Below are 20,149 nucleotides of genomic sequence, written 5' to 3' on the forward strand. Positions count from 1 at the left end.
CGACTTATACTCCGGTGCTACCTATACTCCAAAAAAGACGGTGTATATATATATATATATATATATATATATATGTATATATATATATATATATATATATATATATATAAGTATATATATATATATATGTATATATATGTATATATATATATATATATATATATATATACACATATATATATATATATATATATATATATATATATATATATATATATATATATATATATATATATATACACACACACACACAGCCGGGCCACTGGCCAAATTTTGCTTAACCCAATGTGGCCCCCTAGTCAAAAAGTTTGGGGACCCCTGGCATAGGTCATTCTGGATTCAAGAAAGCCTTGTATTGATCACATTGCACGCCAAAACCTGACCTACATTGTTGTCATTTCCATTTGCAGTTCTATGGTTATCGTCACACTTTGCCCCTTTGACACTGTTGGTACCCTTCTGTGATGACCTTACCCCTGAAAAAACCAAAGAAAAAGAGAAACACTTCTTAAAATGCTCACTGAGCTTAGATGTTACAAGATTTACACACACAATGATGGTTAATGTGTAGGCATGTGTACCGTTCATGTTTGAACCAATATGGTACCAATTCCTGATACCTGGGAGTCGACACCGGTACTCAGTGGTACAAATTTTTGGTACCGTTTTGTGTCTTAATAGATATTGTTTTAATAATGAAGTATTTTTATTGCAACATCATAAAATGAGCTGATTATGATAACTGCTGTCCAGTTGTTATATCCTATTATATTATAATCATATTATCATTTACAAGAATGACATTAAGTTGCAATTATAGTTGCAAGTTCAAAACGTCAGAGGGTAAGAGTTAATACTGTAAGTATTGTACTTATTACGCACCAGTTGTAGTTTTCATCAGCATATTTGGAGGTGTTGAAATTGCCATCTAAAATTGCTAATGCTAATCGGTAGCATGTCAATAGCCAAACCAGTGTATTTTAGCATCAAGCTAGCACATTTTTTGGAAAAGTGGAGCCTTACTTTACTTACATTGGAGTGTTTTTTTAATCATTTTCCATGTTGGCATCAAAGATTGTAACATTATCTAGAGGTAGTTTGGCTGAGGCCACTCTCAGTGCTGCTGGAGTGATCTTCAAGTGCCAAATTCTAAATAGGACAAAATGTCACAAGCATTTCATGTACCGAAACATGGCACTGGTTAATTTTACGTGAGTCGGTGCCAGGAAGGACCGGCGGGATTCCGTCGGTGCCTAAAAAGTACTGGATTCTATTTATGAGCCAGATTTATTTTTTTTTTGGTTATATTTTGAGACATATTTTTCCAGTAAAAGTTATGTGTGCTCCACTTTTGGAAAGTGTTTAAAACATATGAATTTTAATGGGTTGTAGTTTCAGGTGTCTGTACTGCTGGGAGGTAAATGTTTACTACTATCGCATGCTTTTTCCAAAAAATAGCTATATTTATTTTTAGTGTACCTTTTTAGCTTGTTGCGCTCAAATGAAGCTCACGTCCACTTTCATAAGAGCCACTTGTGTAACTGGCAAATGGAATTTAGAACAACAGCAGTAAATCGAGGAAAGATTCGCTTTTAGTGGAATGCAACACACTTAATTCGCATGAGGGCTCATTCGCACTTACATAAGCAAGACTAAACACAAACATAGTAGCTTACATCCTAATTAACAATACAAAGACTGCACCCGACGAAAAATAAAAGCCTGAACAGTTTTGAAAATGTCCCAGCCAGAGACTAGACCTAAACCTAATAGAACATATGTTCACAGATTCGAAGCACTAAAATGTCTCATGGTTTTTGACTTTTACCTTAAAAGATTTGAGTAATAACATATAAAAAATGAAATAAAAATGAGTTGTAGTTGTGGTTTAGACTTTATAACTTCGGGAAACGCTGGCATTTGAAATAGGTGTTCACTTTTTATATGCACTGTATTCATAGCACACATATTTGATATGCTATAGTGCAGGGGTGTCAAACTCATTTTAGATCGGGGGCCACATGGAGAAAAATCTACTCCCAAGTGGGCCGAACTGGTAAAATCACAGCACGATAACTTAAAAATAAAGACAACTTCAGATTGTTTTATTTGTTTAGAAATAGAACAAGCACATTCTGAAAACATACAAATCATAATGTTGTTTTTTTTGTTTTTTTTACCCTTACATGTTGCGGTTAATAGTATTCTATCTTTAATTGCTGTTATTTACACTTTCTGAATAAATTATGTGATAATGTTCATCAGTCAACTCATTGGTACTCACTACCATGAATTGATTTACGTGGACCCCGACTTAAACAAGTTGAAAAACGTATTTGGGTGTTACCATTTAGTGGTCAATTGTACAGAATATGTACTGTACTGTACAATCTACTAATAAAAGTTTAAATCAAATTACAGGATGATATTCATGTAGTTTGCTAATTTTCCTCGACTGGTGCACTAACATCATGTGGTTTATATTTTTTTTACATATTTAGCATCATCTGCAAAGATACAAATAATTGCTAATGCGACATCTAGTGCAGTGTTTTTCAACCACTGTGCCGCGGCACACTGGTGTGCCGTGGGAGCTTATGTATTTTCACCTATTTGGGTTAAAAATATTTTATGCAAACCAGTAATAATAATCTGCAAATAAAGTGCTGTTGTTGAGTGTCGGTGCTGTCTAGAGCTCGGCAGAGCAACCGTGTAATACTCTTCCATATCAGTAGGTGGCAGCAGGTAGCTAATTGCTTTGTAAACGTCGTATCTAATGCTTAAACCATACTTGCCAACCCTCCCGGGTTTTCCGGGAGACTCCCGAAATTCAGCGCCTCTCCCGAAAACCTCCCGGGACAAATTTTCTCCCGAAAATCTCCCGAAATTCTGAGTGAGTCCGCTAACAATATAAACAGCATACCTGCCCAATCACGTTATAACTGTAGAATGATCGAGGGCGAGTTCTTGGTTTCTTATGTGGGTTTATTGTTAGGCAGTTTCATTAACGTCCTCCCAGCGTGGTAACAACACACAACAACAGCAGTCACGTTTTTGTCTACCGTAAAGCAGTTCGTCTGCCGTAAACAGCAATGTTGTGACACTCTTAAACAGGACAATACTGCCATCTAGTGCATTTGATGAAAGCACTTTTGTGCGTGCCACACAGCAATGCATCATCAGAGAGGGTGTTCAGCATGGTTCGAAAAACAGTGACAAAGAATAGAACAAGGATGGACAATTCAACCCTTAACTCAACGATGAGTGTTATAGGTGTGTATATGTGTAAATAAATGAACACTGAAATTCAAGTATTTATTTTATATACGCCCCCCACCTCCCGAAATCGGAGGTCTCAAGGTTGGCAAGTATGGCTTAAACCAAAAATAAACAAAAGGCGAGTGCCCCTAAAAAAGGCATTGAAGCTTAGGGATGGCTATGGACAACGAAACTAAAACTGAACTGGCTACAAAGTAAACAAAAACAGAATGCTGGACGACAGCAAAGACTTACAGCGTGTGGAGCAGACAGCGTCCACAAAGTACATCCGTACATGACATGACAATCAACAATTTCCACACAAAGAAGGATAGCGTCCGCACAACTGAAATAGTTTTGACTGCTAAAACTAAGCAGGTGCGGGGAATAGCGCTCAAAGGAAGACATGAAACTGCTACAGGTAAATACCAACAAAATAGGAAAAGTCACCAAAATAGGAGCGCAAGACACTACACACAGGAGAACACCAAAAAACTCCAAATAAGTCACGGCGTGATGTGACAGGTCGTGACACTTTGAGACAAGACCTACAGTGATGCATGGTTGGTTATGGTTTGAATTAATATCCAACAATTGCAACAATTACTTTTTACTGTCAATATCAACTACCGAGTTTACATTTTTAATGTTTTCTGCTGGTGGTGTGCCTCCGCATTTTTTCAATGAACAAAAATGTGCCTTGGCTCCAAAAAGGTTGAAAAACACTGATCTAGTGGACACATTTAGAACTGCAGTTTCTTTCATTCAAAAATGTCTGCTCATTTTTATACTGAGAAAACTCATCCCGCGTGCCAGGTAAAACCTGTTCCGTATGTTTGACACCCCTGCTATAGTGCTACGATGTTTGCTTTTATTTGAGATATTCTTAGTTAACAAATATGTCTCCATTGTTTAATAATAATTCTGCTGTGGATTTCCTCTGCTCTTGCACACTGATATTAAATAATCAGTGCTGAGCTAAATTAGTTGTGACTCATAACAGCAGTTAAATGCACTTTTCTTCTGAGGAATTGTGTGCATGAATATGTATCCCTGATTGGACTGTGACTCCTCTAACCCCCCTTTGGTGGTGGCATCCCCTCTTGCTTTCACTCCTTTCCAAGCGCTTCTTATTCACATAACTCTACTGGCACCCAGTGGTCACAAAAGAAAGTGCATTCACTTAATGCTCAGAGGCCTATCACAGACAAGAGAGCTGTTTACAAGTGGCATTTGGCCTTAATTAAAAGCAGCACTTGTTGAAACACTTGCTCTGCAGAGGAGCTGGCGTCCACGCTGATGCACGTTGGACCGCTGATCCTCCTGTAAGCCTCCTCCACTCTGCAAACACACACACAAGCGCATATGTCAACAATGTATCCCGAGCAAAAAGCACTTTACATTAATAATCAGCGTTGGAATAACTCCGAGTGAGTTCGGCGTTGACGGTGAACGAAGAAGACGGTGATGAATCGCTGGGCATCCTTGAAATATATGAGAAAAGAAACCGCACAGATGGCCCACAGCACAGCCATTTCCGGAGACAAATGAGTCCTCGTGATAGTGATTGACCAAGTCGGCACAATCTTCGCCTCCATTTTCTAATTGTGCTGGCCCAACATCTGGCTGTCCCATGTGGAAAGGCCATTATGTCGGGAGGAAAGATGAATGAAAGTCGCCATCGACCTGCCTGCGCAGCGGCCCGCTCTCCCCGGCCGTGACTGTAGAGTTTGGACTCGCTTTAATGGCTTCGGCAACTAATCGCCTGCTCTTCCTCATCAGCCGCCGCCTCCCCTCACACAGGAAAGTAATTGATTGTTGAGCGGTTGATGGATAAGACACACACTGAGCTGACCTGGCGTTGTACTCCGTCTGAACACAGCCAGGTCCGCTCTGAGAACTTTATCGTATATTTCATCACTCATAATGTTATAAAAAAAAGGATGATGCGTTAGAGACTGCTGGGAAATAAGAGGTATCCCACGTAGAGCTTACAAGGTCAGAGTCGAGTCTAGAACTAAAAAAAATCCTGGTTGACAACTTGGCATTCCTGACAACAAATCTGGTCTTTTAAGGCAACATAAATCGTCACCATACATTTTACTCAATGACTTACTATATCGATTTATTTACACAATATTTACACTTTGCTACATCATTTATGAGGAGATCTTGCCCCAAGTGGAGGAGTTCAAGTACCTCGGAGTCTTGTTCACGAGTGAGGGAAGAGTGGATCGTGAGATCGACTGGCGGATCGGTGCGGCGTCTTCAGTAATGCGGACGCTGTATCGATCCGTTGTGGTGAAGAAGGAGCTGAGCCGGAAGGCAAAGCTCTCAATTTACCGGTCGATCTATGTTCCCATCCTCACCTATGGTCATGAGCTTTGGGTTATGACCGAAAGGACAAGATCACGGGTACAATGAGTTTCCTCCGCCGGGTGGCGGGGCTCTCCCTTAGAAATAGGGTGAGAACCTCTGCCATCCGGGGGGAGCTCAAAGTAAAGCCGCTGCTCCTCCACATCGAGAGGAGCCAGATGAGGTGGTTCGGGCATCTGGTCAGGATGCCACCCGAACGCCTCCCTAGGGAGGTGTTTAGGGCACGTCCGACCGGTAGGAGGCAGCGGGGAAGACCCAGGACACGTTGGGAAGACTATGTCTCCCGGCTGGCCTGGGAACGCCTCGGGGTCCCACAGGAAGAGCTGGACGAAGTGGCTGGGGAGAGGGAAGTCTGGGCTTCCCTGCTTAAGCTGCTGCCCCCGCGACCCGACCTCGGATAAGCGGAAGAAGATGGATGGATGGATGGATGGATTTATGATGCATCCGGAAAATATTCATAGCCATTCCCATTTTCTACATGTTGTTATGTTACAGCCTTATTCCAAAATGAGATAATTGCATTTTTGTCCTTTAAAATTCTACAGACAATACCCCATAATGACAATGTGAAAAGGTTTAAATTGCAAATGTATTAAAACTAAAACACAAAAACAGGGGTCGGGAACCTTTTTGGCTGAGAGAGCCATGAATGCCAAATATTTTAAAATGTATTTCCGTGAGAGCCATATAAAAAAATGTAACACTGAATACAACTAAATGTGTGCATTTTTTAAGTAAGACCAACCTTTTTAGAGTATAATAAGTCTTGTATTCTTTTTAATAGCATTGTTATTCTGAAGCTAAACAATGATAAATAAATACCATTAATGCGACTTCTTGAAAAGGTGCGGTAGAAAACGGATGGATGGATTAAAATGCATGAGAATGTTTTATTTAAAAAAAAAAATTAAAAAAAATTTTTTTTTTTATTAAATCAACATAGAAAAAAACACACGATACACTTTCAACTAGTGCATCAACCCAAAAATAAACCTCCCTCCCCCATTCACACTCATACACACCCACTCACACAAAAGGGGTTGTTTCTTTCTGCTACCAATATTCTGGTTCCCACAACATGGACAACACTTCTGCAAGGGACACAGTCTCTGAAGCACACTTGATTGTTTGTGCTGCTGGTCCACTAACATTTTCATTTAATTACTTTTCTTTTCTTTTTTTTATGTAATTATTTTTATATTGTTTTACTTTCTTTTTTATCCAAGAAAATATTTATTTATCTTATCTAAAAAAAAATTAAATAAAAAAAATTAAAAAAAGAACCTTATCTTCACCAGACCTGGTTGTAAATGAAATTAGCTTTGTTTAAAGTTTGTTTTTTTTAAAACCAGGTCCAGTCCAGCTAATGTCCAAGTCGGGTTCAGCAACACACACCTTCATTCATGTACACTGAAAAAATAAATAAATAAATAAATAGAAACATTAACGTTATTTTTAACACTGTGATTACCAGCGGAATTATGTATTACTTATTGTGTTAAGCAATGTCAGCTAACATTTATCTGAGAGCCAGATGCAGTCATCAAAAGAGCCACATGTGGCTCGAGAGCCATAGGTTCCCTACCCTTGCACTAAAACATACCTTTGCTCAATACTTAGTTGCTGCACCTTTGGCAGCAATTACAGCCTCGAGTCTTTTTTTAATACAATGCCGCAAGCTTGGCACACCTTTTGTCCATTCCTCTTTGCAACACCTCTCAAACTCCATCTAGTTGGATGGGAAGTGTTACTATTCATCCAGGATGTCTCTTTACATTGCTGTGTTCATCTTAGTCTAGTCAGGGAGGTGACCAAGAACCCGATGGTCACTCGATCAGAGCTACAGCATTCCTCGGTGGAGAGAGGAGAACCTTCTCTGCAGCAAACCACCAATCGGGCCTGTATGGTATAATGGCCAGACGGAAGCCATTCCTTCGTAAAAGTTTGCCAAAATGCACCTGAAAGACTTTCAGACCATAAGAAACAAAATGATCTGGTCTGATGAGACAAAGATTGAACTCTTTAGCGTGAATGCCAGGCGTCATGTTGAGAGTAAACCAGGCACCGCTCATCACCAGGCCAATACCATCCCTACAGTGACACATGGTGGTGGCAGCATCATGCTGTGGGGCTGTTTTTCAGCAGTAAGAACTGGGGGACTAGTCAAGATAGAGGGAAAGATAAATGCAGCAATGTACAGAGACATTCTGGACGAAGACCCACGCTTCCCGTGCAACCTGATGGAGCTTGAGAGGTGCTGCAAAGAGGAATGGGCAAAACTGCCCCCAAGCTTGTGGCATCTTATTCAAAAAGACTTGAGGCTGTAATTGCTGCTAAAGGTGCATCAACAAAGTATTGAGCAAAGGCTGTGCATATATATGTACATGTGATTTTTTATTTTTAATACATTTGCAAAATTAAAATAAAAAATTATGACATTGTCATCATGGGGTGTTGTGTGTATAATTTTGAGGAAAAACATGAATTAATTCCATTTTTGAATAAGGCTGTAATATAACAAACAGTGGAAAAAGTGAAGCGCTGTGAGTACATTGCAGATGCACTGTATTATAGTTTAGTGCAGTGTTTCTTAACCATAGGTCCCTAGAGGGCTGTTACTTTTTTTTTTACATTTACTCATATTCTCTTCATGTCATATTATGTTCCTTCTAGTGCTGTTGTTTTTAGTTTTAGTTTGTATCCAATCAGAATTCAGGTAACTTATGTTGCCATGCTGTACCAAATATACCCGAGGCCTTCAGAATCAACAATGCGGGCGTCCGTGGACTGTAAGCAATCGGGGACATACGGGTGATCACGAGTTGTTGTCAGTAAGGCCTTCTAGATGGCTTCACGTTGAACGTGACATTTACGCGTCCTGTGATTGGATACTCACCAGGACCGGATGAATTTGAGAACACATAGAGTTGATAGACAGTTGCGATAGCCAATCAGATCACAAGTTGTTGACAGTAGCCTATCTAAGTAGCCTGATGTTAACGAGACTGTGATTGGATACTCACGTGTCATTCCAAACTGAGTATCCATTCACAAGTTTCAATTTAGCAGGAAGCAGGAATAGAATAGAATAGAAAGTACTTTATTGATCCCTGGGGGAAATTCAGCACCACAGTTCGCTCACAATAGACAATAATAATAATAAATAATATAATATATATAATATATTATATATATATAATCTATAATATAATATATAATTATAATATATAAATAAAAAATAAATATATAATATATATATAAAAATAGGAAGTGTTGCGCCTTAGCCATACCGATAGCAGAGAAGTTATTTCTTAGTGGATAGTAAATCTATACCCCTATACAAGCTGTACCCTGACTTTTCTAAAATACATCCAAGTTTTCCATCCCTATAGTTATGTACAAAAGTAAGTGGATACTGTATTTGACTGTTACCTGAGCCTGAAGTGTTGGTTTCGATCCAGCTCATTTTCCTCTTTTGTCTTCTCTTGACCTCTACCCTTCAGCCTCCTCTTCCTCTCCTCAGGGTCCAGCGTGAGCAGGACAACCAGACTGGGTCGGAGCAGGTCACCGGGCCAGCGGTACAGCTCAGAGCCCTCTGTTGGGAGGTCACATGTTGAACCGCTCACTGCTGTCGCGATGGCGTAAGCGGCTGTGCTGTGCCAGAACCTAAAACAGGTCAAAACGCTATTATCTCCTCTGGGTGTCTCTTGTGTCTTAAAAGTGAAGGAAAGGTCACAGAACTTCACTCTGATAGCTTTTACCTGTCAACAATGACGGGTTTCTTGGAGGCGTGGTGGACTATTTGCTGTGCTGTGATGTAGTTGCCCACAGCGTAGAAGGCCCTGCGTACGATGGGGGGCTCTTGATCAAAGCGGGCCCTCCAGGGGGAGAGGCACTGAGGAGGGGATCGCAAAAGAGTGGCTCCCAGTGCGTCCCGCAGAGACTCGGTCAATGTGGTTTTACCTGCGATGAGAAAAATAAGTATGACCATTTTAAAGTTGATGAGGTAAAAAAAAAAAAATTGTCCCACAGGTTTGCCAAAGACTATGGCATGAGTGAGCTATTCAATAAACCTTTCTCTCGGTGACGTTCCTCCTCTGAGGTCATGATACACGATATTCCATTAGGCCGAGCTCGCTGGGAGATAATAGCCTTAGCAGACAGCGAGCGGCCATTGCTTTCACATAACATCTATACATCATGGCGGCCATATCTTTGTTTGTGGCCTAATGAAATTAACCTGTGGCATCAAGGCCTTCCAAGACAATAACGGGGAAGTCTGGTTCGCTTCTGGCCTCCACGCTGCCACAGCCCCCGCCGCCTCTGGGCAGAAGCTCCAGTACAGATGTGGCTTCTGGAATGATGTCAGCACACTGCAGGGCACACAAAAATCATTGATCATGTATAATGGCAGAGTGCTTAGGTTAACATAGTGCTTCTCAATTATTTTCTCTTACGCTGTCCTCCGAGACTACAAATAGTATCATTTGTCTTTAAAATTATTATTTTTAATTTAAAAAATAAAATTGTGTTATAAGGACACCACTGCATAACATTGTATCCTTATTAACATTAAAGAAAATATAAAATAAAAGAATAAATATAGATCAACTTGCAACAAAGGATAACTTTATTAACAATTATTTTTTTCAACAGAAAATATTTAAAATGCATCAATTGGAGTGAAATTAAAAAAAATAAAAAATCCTTATTTGTGGGGCAGCATGGCTTGGTTGGTAGAGCGGCAACGAGAGGGTTCCAGGTTTGATCCCCGCTTCCGCCATCTAGGCACTGCTTTTGTGTCCTCAGGCAAGACACTTTACCCACCTGCTCCCAGTGCCACCCACACCGGTTTAAATGTAACTTAGATAATGGGTTTCACTATGTAAAGTGCTTTGAGTCACTAGAGAAAAGCGCTATATGAATATAATTCACTTCACCAAACTATAAACATGTTTTGACTGACTTGATCCATTCCCCCCCGCCCATTGCATCGCAACACGCCTCCCAGGGGGGCCCGTCCCGCTATTTGACAAGGACTTCTACATATCCATCCAGCCATTTTCTACCACTTGTCCCTTTCGGGGTGGCGGGGGGTGCTGGAGCCTGTCATGACTTGGTCCTGGGGTTTAGTTTTTCTAGAAGGCTAGAAGGCAACGGAAAGTTGGCTCGGGCGAGACGGGAATGTAAGTACATGATTTATTTAATATATTAAAAAAAACGAAAAGCGCGCACAGTGGCGGAGAACAAACTATGAAACCAAAAGACTATAGCATTAATAAACAAAAACTTACTTGGCTTGGACAAAAATAGCAGCATGAAGGATGGACATGAAAACAAGTGTCAGGAATGTACAGAGCATAAATGTGGGATGTCGCCAGAACGACAAACTGAAAACAATGAACTTAAATACTATAGACATGATTAGTGAAAGCAGGTGCGTGACTCAAAACGTGAAACAGGTGCGTGACGTGACAGGTGAAAACTAATGGTTGCTATGGTGACAAAACAAAACAAAAGTGCACAAAAAGTCCAAAAACAAAACCGAACATGATTAAAACAAAACATGATCACACAGACATGACAGAGCCTATTCTAAGCTGCATTCAGGCAGTAGGCGGGGTACACCCTGGACAAGTCGCCACCTCATCGCAGGGCCAACACAGATAGACAGACAACATTCACACTCACATTCACACACTAGGGCCAATTTAGTGTTGTCAATCAACCTATCCCCAGGTGCATGTCTTTGGAGGTGGGAGGAAGACGGAGTACCCGGAGGGAACCCACACAGTCACGGGGAGAACATGCAAACTCCACACAGAAAGACCCCGAGCCCAGGATCGAACCCAGGACCTTTGTATTGTTGTATTGTGAGGCACATGCACTAACCCCTGTTCCACTGTGCTGCCAAATATAATTATATTTATTTGCCTAACAACACTTATTAATATATATATATATATATATATATATATATATATATATATATATATATATATATATATAAAATTACAACCCAATAAAAGTGATGGGTTAATAATGCCTCAGTGAGTGTATGAAACACTCACTAGCTGTATTGGCACGGCATTGATGCTGTGTTGGTGTTTCATAATGGTCATATGCCATCTGTTGGATTAAAAAAGCCACAACATTGAGCATATCAAATTGTTTTTGTTTTTTTAAACCAATAGTTGCGCAGAAAGGAATGTGCAATGTTCAACTCTGGTCACTGAGCCAATTAGTAAACAAGAATAAAGGAACATTTACCTTATCCCACACTTCCGATTGTTTCCTTTTTTTTAGTTCCATTTATTTGTTTTATTATTATTTATTCTTCATTTTAATATCATATTTCCATCCATTTATATATATCTTTTTTTTTTCTTAGTTCCATCGATGATGGTGAAGAAAACTGTAAAACACAGCACTTCGACTTAGTTTAGTACAAAATGTCACCTGTGAGCAAAAAGAAGTGCTTCCTGATAAACAGTTTGGTGCTTCCCAGTCAAATGACAGAGCAGCTGTATCAATCACATGGTTCATTTATTGAAGGGACAAACACATCAAGGCTTTGAGAGACACAGTATCATTTTAAACCCATCACTACCCACTACTGTACACATAAACTTACATACACTATTTTCCCTACTTTTGTTAACATTGAATTGCAATTCTCCATCTATCCATCCATTTTCTACCGCTTGTCCCGGTTCAGGGTCGCAGGGGTGCAGGAGCCTATCGCAGCTGCATTCGGGCGGAAGGCGTGGTACACCCTGGACAAGTCGCCGCCTCATCACAGGGCAAATTGCAATACTTTCCAATACTAATTCAATAATTCCCCCTACAAGCTCTCGATGAATATTATTGTAGTATCCACATCAGAAAAATCTATTATTTTACAAAAGTAAAAAAAATCTAACATCGCACTTTGAAGTTCGAAGATCGCATATTTTTGGCCTAAATTAAGCATTTTAAAGCATACAAATGGCTAAATGAACTGAAATGATCAATACTACAATAGTATTGGCCACAAGATGAGACCCTGACTCATAAAGTCAGTGCAGTGTACTGTGTGTCTAATTTTCTATTAATATATTGGATTAAATGAGTGTAAAGGGGACTATGATGGATGTTATTTCATGTCTAGAGGTCTCTAATAATGTTTAAAAAACGTATTTAGAAGGTTGTTAACAGGTTTTGTCGCTTTAAAAAATGTATCAATAATAATTCCTACTTTGTGGTAATTCCTTTACCATGGTAAGGCCCGGAACCAATTAACAGTGATAAAGGAGGGATGCCTGTATGCAATTAGCAGTCGTAACTGAAAAAATAAAAGAAAATGACACAATGGAATACAATTCTAATACATACTATTGGGTTTTACACTTTTACTTACCATCACAAGAATTTTCAAGATGTTTCTCAGTGACTGCTATCATTTTTAGGAGTTTATTCTGATCAAAATGGTATTGTTGCTGTGCTCACAAAAAAAAAATCATGCAAATTGAAAAACAAAAAACTAAACAAATATTCATATTGGGATACCTGTGTGAAGTTGACCCCTGCTACCTTGTCAAAACCTCCCCAAACCAGTCCCAATCGTTTTTGCTGTTGTTGTTGGGGTTTTTTTTGGTCTTACTATTATTGTTTTTATGTTACTAACGTTTTATGGAGCTGGTTATTAATCATAATTCGGTAATAATTTAAAAACTATAATAGTTACACCAAAAATATTTGCAACAACTTCACACAGGTTCTTGGGATGTGTGGGTTTACAATAGTTAACCATAGAAGTGTAACACCACATATGACCACATGATGGCGGCATTCTCCAAAACCTGCATATATTGATTTCACAGCACTGCCCACGTAAGCTGCCATATAATAATCACGGTTACCTAGACAGTTGCCTTCACAATCGAATGAACAATTAGTAATTGCATCATTTAATAAAAAATATTCTGGCATATTTAAACCGATATGTAAAATTATAAACAGTTTTTTTAGCTTTACAAATGTATCAATAATAATTCCTACTTTGTGGTAATTCAAATACCAATTATCATTAGTCAGTTATCATTGTGGTAATAATTGTCTTAAAGTTAGTATTATTTACAGATGATACAACGGCATTTTGTTCAGGGGAGAACACACAGAAGATAATACAAATAATAACAGAAGAAATGAACAAATTAAAAAGATGGTTTGACAAAAACAGACTATCTTTGAATCTCAGTCAGACTAAAGTAATGCTATTTGGTAACAGTAGAAGAGAAAGTCAAACACAAATACAGATATACGGAATAAATATTGAAAGGGTAAAAGAAAACACATTTTTGGGTGTAATAATAGATGATAAAATAAATTGGAAAGCTCATGTAAAAAATATACAACATAAAGTAGCAACAAACACATCAACAATGAATAAAGCAAAACATGTTCTAGACAAAAAATCACTTCATATTCTCTACTGCTCGCTAGTGTTACCATATCTGAGTTATTGTGTAGAAATATGGGGAAAGAACTACAAATGTGTGCTTTGTTTATTAACGGTGTTACAAAAAAGATCAATTAGAATAATACATAATGTTGGATATAGAGAACATACAAACACTTTATTTATTAAATCACAATTATTGAAATTCAACGATTTGGTGCATTTGCAAACAGCTAAAAATGATGTACAAAGCAAACTATAACCTGCTACCCAAGAATGCACAACGATTCTTCTCAACAAAAGAGGAGAAATATAACTTTAGAGGAAAATGTAATTTAAAACATGTGTATGCTCGTACAACACTTAAAACCTTTAACATATTCGTATGTGGAATGAAATTATGAAACGGATGAACCAAAGAAATCAAACAAAGCACCAATATGATTCAGTTTAAGAGACTGTTCAAACTACAAGTGTTCACAAAGTACACAGAACAAGAATTATGATCAACATATTTAACCTTTTTATTTCCTTTTTTGTTTTTTTATTGAGACAAAAATTATTTGTATTTAATATTGGTATGCTTACTATGGTATATTATTTATTTATTATTTATTGTTCACTGTTCTGTTACGGAGAACAAGGAACTAGGATAAAATTGCTTTGGAATGAAAAGGGGTAGGATTAAGCTCTGCTTCTTCCTACTCCTTTTTGGACGTGCTGTAATGAAACAACTGGAAATGTGAGACGCATTCCATTGTATCGTATGCATGTTCGAAATAAACTTAAACTGAACTGAATAAATGTTGCTATAATAAAGACCTGTAAAAACAGGGTTTGATGACAGCATTATTACAGGTAACCATGCTGGCTTTTACAGGTGTACCTAATGAAGTGTCACGCGTGTGTTTATGTGACGTCACATCAAGTTACCTTCTTTAAAACGTCACGGGCCTCCTGGAAACTGTAGAAAACATCAGAGTTGACCATGTTGAGGGTGGCAGGGTGGCAATCAGGAGGTTCTGAGGGCACAATGTAGTGATTCTGTGCGTGCGTCCACAGATGCTGAGTCCACAGTGGGTCATTTTCCGTGTCCTCCCCCGGCGTGTAGGAGCACACCAACGCAGGGTCGTCACGTAGCACAAACTGTCGTAAAAGTCTCTCCGTCGAAATGGAGGCGTCCTTCACGAAATAGCCCCTTATGAGCGAGTCCTTGACGCCGGGCAGGAACGCGCACATTGGAGATAAACGACACCCTTGACTAAGTCCTCCTAAAAGTTTCTCTTTCAGTTCCCAGTAAAACTTGGCGTTGTGGAGTTTGTCCCCGCTGGAAACGAGGATAGAGTAACACCCGTCGTCCTTTAGCATGCTAGTTTCAAACAAACGCTTCACTACCTTGCCTCCTTTTCCGGGGTGTTCGTTTTGGAGTCGAAAGTAGACCGGTCCTCCGTCCACATCCACGGAGAAAACACGGGAGGACCACAGAGGTACCAAAGCCATGCTGCGTCGTGACATCTGCCCGGCTGGGTTTCTGTTCCCGGGCTGCTCTATGGGTAAGGAAAACGAAAGTAAACACTGCCTTGGAAAACGCAACCTAGTAAGTTACGTAAATGCCCTGATTGCAATCACCAGTCTTGTTTACAACATTTGAACGTCGTTATATTTTAGGCACACCTGCAATACGCAATAGTAATTTAATTTAAAAATGTAAGAAGTTACACAATTAACCTTTGTCAATGAGTACCGTAATGGCTAAAAAAAAAGAGGTATAACCTATTTCAAACCGTCAAAGGTTGTTTTCTATGCTTACTGCAATCGTGTGTGCGCAATATGTATTATTTATCGTTATTTTTTTTTATTTTATTTTCCCGTTCCGGCAAGTGTTACATAAACCCATCCGTCCTTCCATTTCCTACCGCTTGTCCCTTTCGGGGTCATAAAACCAATCAACTTCTTCAAGTACCTCGGAGTCTTGTTCACGAGTGAGGGAAGAGTGGATCGTGAGATCGACAGGCGGATCGGTGCGGCGTCTTCAGTAATGCGGACGCTGTATCGATCCGTTGTGGTGAAGACGGAGCTGAGCCGGAAGGCAAAGCTCTCAATTTACCGGTCGATCTACGTTCCCATCCTCACCTATGGTCATGAGCTTTGGGTTATGACCGAAAGGACAAGATCACGGGTACAAGCGGCCGAAATGAGTTTCCTCCGCCGGGTGGCGGGGCTCTCCATTAGAGATAGGGTGAGAAGCTCTGCCATCCGGGGGGAGCTCAAAGTAAAGCCGCTGTTCCTCCACATCGAGAGGAGCTAGATGAGGTGGTTCGGGCATCTGGTCAGGATGCCACCCGAACGCCTCCCTAGGGCGGTGTTTAGGGCACGTCCGAACCGGTAGGAGGCCGCGGGGAAGGCCCAGGACACGTTGGGAAGACTATGTCTCCCGGCTGGCCTGGGAACGCCTCGGGGTCCCACAGGAAGAGCTGGACGAAGTGGCTGGGGAGAGGGAAGTCTGGGCTTCCCTGCTTAGGCTGCTGCCCCCGCGACCCGACCTCGGATAAGCGGAAGAAGATGGATGGATGGATGGATGGAACTTCTATCTATACCAGTGGTTCTTAACCTTGTTGGAGGTACCAAACCCCACCAGTTTCATATGCGCATTCATCGAACCCTTCTTTAGTGAAAAATAAAATGTTTTTTTTTTTTCAAATTCAAGACAAAGTTATATGTTTTTGGTAACACTTTAGTATGGGGAACAAAGACTAAGTAACAAAGACTTCATTTTGAGTTTTTTGGACACTAGGGGAACATATTCTAAGTAACAAAGACTTCATTTTGAGTTATTTGGTTAGGGTTAGGGTTATGATAAGGCCATGCCGAATAAGGCATTAATAAGTACTTAATAATGACTAGTTAAGAGCCAATATGTTACTAATTTGCATGTTAATAAGCAACTAATTAATGGTGAATATGTTCCCCATACTAAAGTGTTACCATGTTTCTTTACTGATGCACAAAATGAACCGTGCATGAACATCACCTTGTTCAAAGAACAAAACTAACACAGTGCATAAACATCACAACAAATTACACACCTGCAAATCAGTGTGACTTCTGCTGTTGCCGTATCCATAATACGTCGATAGGGAGAAGTTTTTATTTACACGATGAGTCGGGTGTGTTTTGACCTCCGCCGAACCCCTGAGCCCGACTCACCAAACCCATAGGGTTCGACCGAACCCAGGTTAAGAACCACTGATCTATACACTATTGACAACAACCCAAAAAGGACACACGAACGTGGCAAAGCTCCTTATCGTTGGCATGGATTGTAAATAATTCAATGTATATACTCTGATGATTAACTTGTGTGATGACTGTATTATGCTGATAGTATATATTTGTACCATGAATTGATGAACGTGGACCACGTTAAACTAGTTGAAAAACTTATTCGGGTGTTACCATTTAGTGGTCAATTGTACGGTATATGTACTGTACTGTGCAATCTATTAATACAAGTTTCAATCAATAAATCAAGAACATTGTTGTATATTAGGCACACCTGCGATACTCAATATTAATTTAATTTAAAATGTAAGAAGTTACACCAGGGGTCCCCAAACCTTTTCACTTGGGGGCCGCATTGGGTTAAAAAAATTTGGCCGGTGGCCAGGCTGTATATATTTATATATATATATATATATACATATATACATTGTCTTTATAATCCGTAATCCGTTTTGTCATTTAACATCAATTAACATTGATGTTCATCAACATTTAACATTGTCACGTTATCAATGGGAAAATTCATTTTTAGACAAAATGATTTGCCTGAGCGGCTAGGAAATACCAAGAGTAACAAGCGGTAGAAAATGGATTAAAAAATGGATTAGAAAGGAAAGATTTAAAAAAAAAAAAAAAAAAAACTTTTTTTTTTTACTTGAGACTTCCTGTGGGCCGTATTTTGGATGCTGGGGGGCCGGATTCGGCCCGCGGGCCGTACTTTACGGACGCCTGAGTTACACAATTAACCTTTGACAATGTGTACCGTAATGGCTATAAAAAAAAGAGGTAAAACCTATTTTGAAAATTGTAGGTCGGAGAAACCATCAAAGGTTGTTTTCTATTCTTACTGCAATCGTGTGTGCGCAATATGTATTACTTATCATTATTTTAGTTTTTTCGTTCCGTCAAGTGTTCCATAAGCCCACCCATCCGTCCATCCATTTTCTACAGCTTGTCCCTTTCGGGGTCATAAAACCAATCAATTTCTATCTATACACTATTGACAACAACCCAAAAAGGACACACGAACGTGGCAAAGCTCCTTATCGTTGGCATGGATTGTAAATAATTCAATGTATATACTCTGATGAATAACTTGTGTGTTGACTGTTCTATGCTGATAGTACATATTTGTACCATGAATTGATTTACGTGGACCCCGACTTAAACAAGTTGAAAAACTTATTCGGGTGTTACCATTTAGTGGTCAATTGTACGGAATATGTACTGTACTGTGCAATCTACTAATAAAAGTTTCAATCAATCAATCAACAACATCGTTGAATATTAGGCACACCTGCGATACGCAATATTAATTTAATTTAAAATGTAAGAAGTTACACAAGTAACCTTTGACAATGTGCACCGTAATGGCTGAAAAAAAAAGAAGAGGTAAAACCTATTTTGAACATTGTAGGTCAGAGAAACCATCAAAGGTTGTTTTCTATGCTTACTGCAATGGTGTGTGTACACTATTGACAACAACCCAAAAAGGACACACGAACGTGGCAAAGCTCCTTATCGTTGGCATGGATTGTAAATAATTCAATGTATTTACTCTGATGATTAACTTGTGTGATGACTGTACTATGCTGATAGTATATATTTGTACCATGAATTGATTAACGTGGACCCCGACTTAAACAAGTTCCATCCATCAATTTTCTACCGCTTGTCCCTTTTGGGGTAGCGGGGGGTGCTGGAGCCTATCTCAGCTGCATTCGGGCGGAAGGCGGGGGACACCCTGGACAAGTCGCCACCTCATCACAGGGCCAACACAGATAGACAGACAACATTCACACTCACATTCACACACTAGGGCCAATTTAGTGTTGCCAATCAACCTATCCCCAGGTACATGCTTTTGGCGGTGGGAGGAAGCCAGAGTACCCGGAGGGAACCCACGCAGTCACGGGGAGAACATGCAAACTCCACACAGAAAGTTCCTGAGCCCGGAATTGTGTGTGTTACCATTTAGTGGTCAATTGTACAAAATATGTACTGTACTGTGCAATCTACTAATAAAAGTTGCAATCAATCAATCAATGTGATTAGAAAAGAACACAATCACCGTCTGCCTCATTCCATCGTCTTTTAGGTAGGCCGTTCTTGTTATCAACTTTACCGTAAATGACATTGTACATCTTGTTCACGTTTGTAAAACATTGCAAGTGTTTAAAATGTTTGGTGTGACGTGTGCTAACAAGGCTACACGATGCTATGTATATTTTTATTGTTCATTGTTCATTCGGTCTATTTTTATTTTGTTCAGTTTTTGTTCATCTATTAAACCCAATTGTATGCGTTTTACTGTTATATTATGTCAAAATGTATTATTAGTGTTATATAGTTATACAATATGGTAAAATAGAATTGAATGAATACAAATTGAATAAAATATTAGAAATACAATTACTAATTATGCTAATGTTGCAAATTTCTTGAATAAAATAAATTAGATTTAAATTAACACATTTTTTATTGTATTTTATTATGTACTTATTTGTATTAGTATTTGCTTCGTTGCCACTTTCTCAAATTAAACCCCAGTAAATGCACTTACTAACGCCTTTCATGCTGTCAACTTTGAGTAAGGTAATTATTATAATAATATCTTGTACAGTGCTGGATGACTAATACTTTTACCCTGCAGCACAGGACTACACAGTAACACACCCATTAGTAAGTTTCTATTTCGATGTAAACAGAAACTGAGCTTAGTCAGCTGACCACCCTGCTGCTTCTATTTAAGCAGCCTTTATCACAACGTTACCACATTTAATGACTGGGATT

General features: G+C 39.3%; 1 protein-coding gene across 1 annotated transcript; it reads right to left on the bottom strand.

The window, feature by feature from the left end:
• Positions 1-247: 247 nt before the first annotated feature.
• Positions 248-15,662, bottom strand: cmpk2 (cytidine monophosphate (UMP-CMP) kinase 2, mitochondrial). The gene is made up of 5 exons (XM_061968331.2): positions 15,008-15,662; positions 9,875-10,007; positions 9,396-9,597; positions 9,067-9,300; positions 248-4,599 (listed from the first exon to the last, which is right to left on the bottom strand). The coding sequence occupies exons 1-5, from the start codon at positions 15,587-15,589 to the stop codon at positions 4,479-4,481; spliced, it is 1,272 nt and encodes a 423-aa protein (XP_061824315.2). The 5' UTR covers positions 15,590-15,662; the 3' UTR covers positions 248-4,478.
• Positions 15,663-20,149: the final 4,487 nt, after the last annotated feature.

The sequence above is a fragment of the Nerophis lumbriciformis genome, linkage group LG08, assembly GCF_033978685.3.
Source record: "Nerophis lumbriciformis linkage group LG08, RoL_Nlum_v2.1, whole genome shotgun sequence".
Classification (NCBI taxonomy): domain Eukaryota; kingdom Metazoa; phylum Chordata; class Actinopteri; order Syngnathiformes; family Syngnathidae; genus Nerophis; species Nerophis lumbriciformis.

Excerpts from the sequence above, each read along its gene's own strand:
- cmpk2 (XM_061968331.2), bottom strand. The coding sequence starts at position 15,589 with ATGTCACGACGCAGCATGGCTTTGGTACCTCTGTGGTCCTCCCGTGTT. Across the intron at positions 10,008-15,007 it reads CCCGTGACGTTTTAAAGAAG|TGTGCTGACATCATTCCAGA; the intron begins GTAACTTGATGT and ends TGTGCCCTGCAG. Across the intron at positions 4,600-9,066 it reads AACCAACACTTCAGGCTCAG|AGTGGAGGAGGCTTACAGGA; the intron begins GTAACAGTCAAA and ends GTGTGTTTGCAG.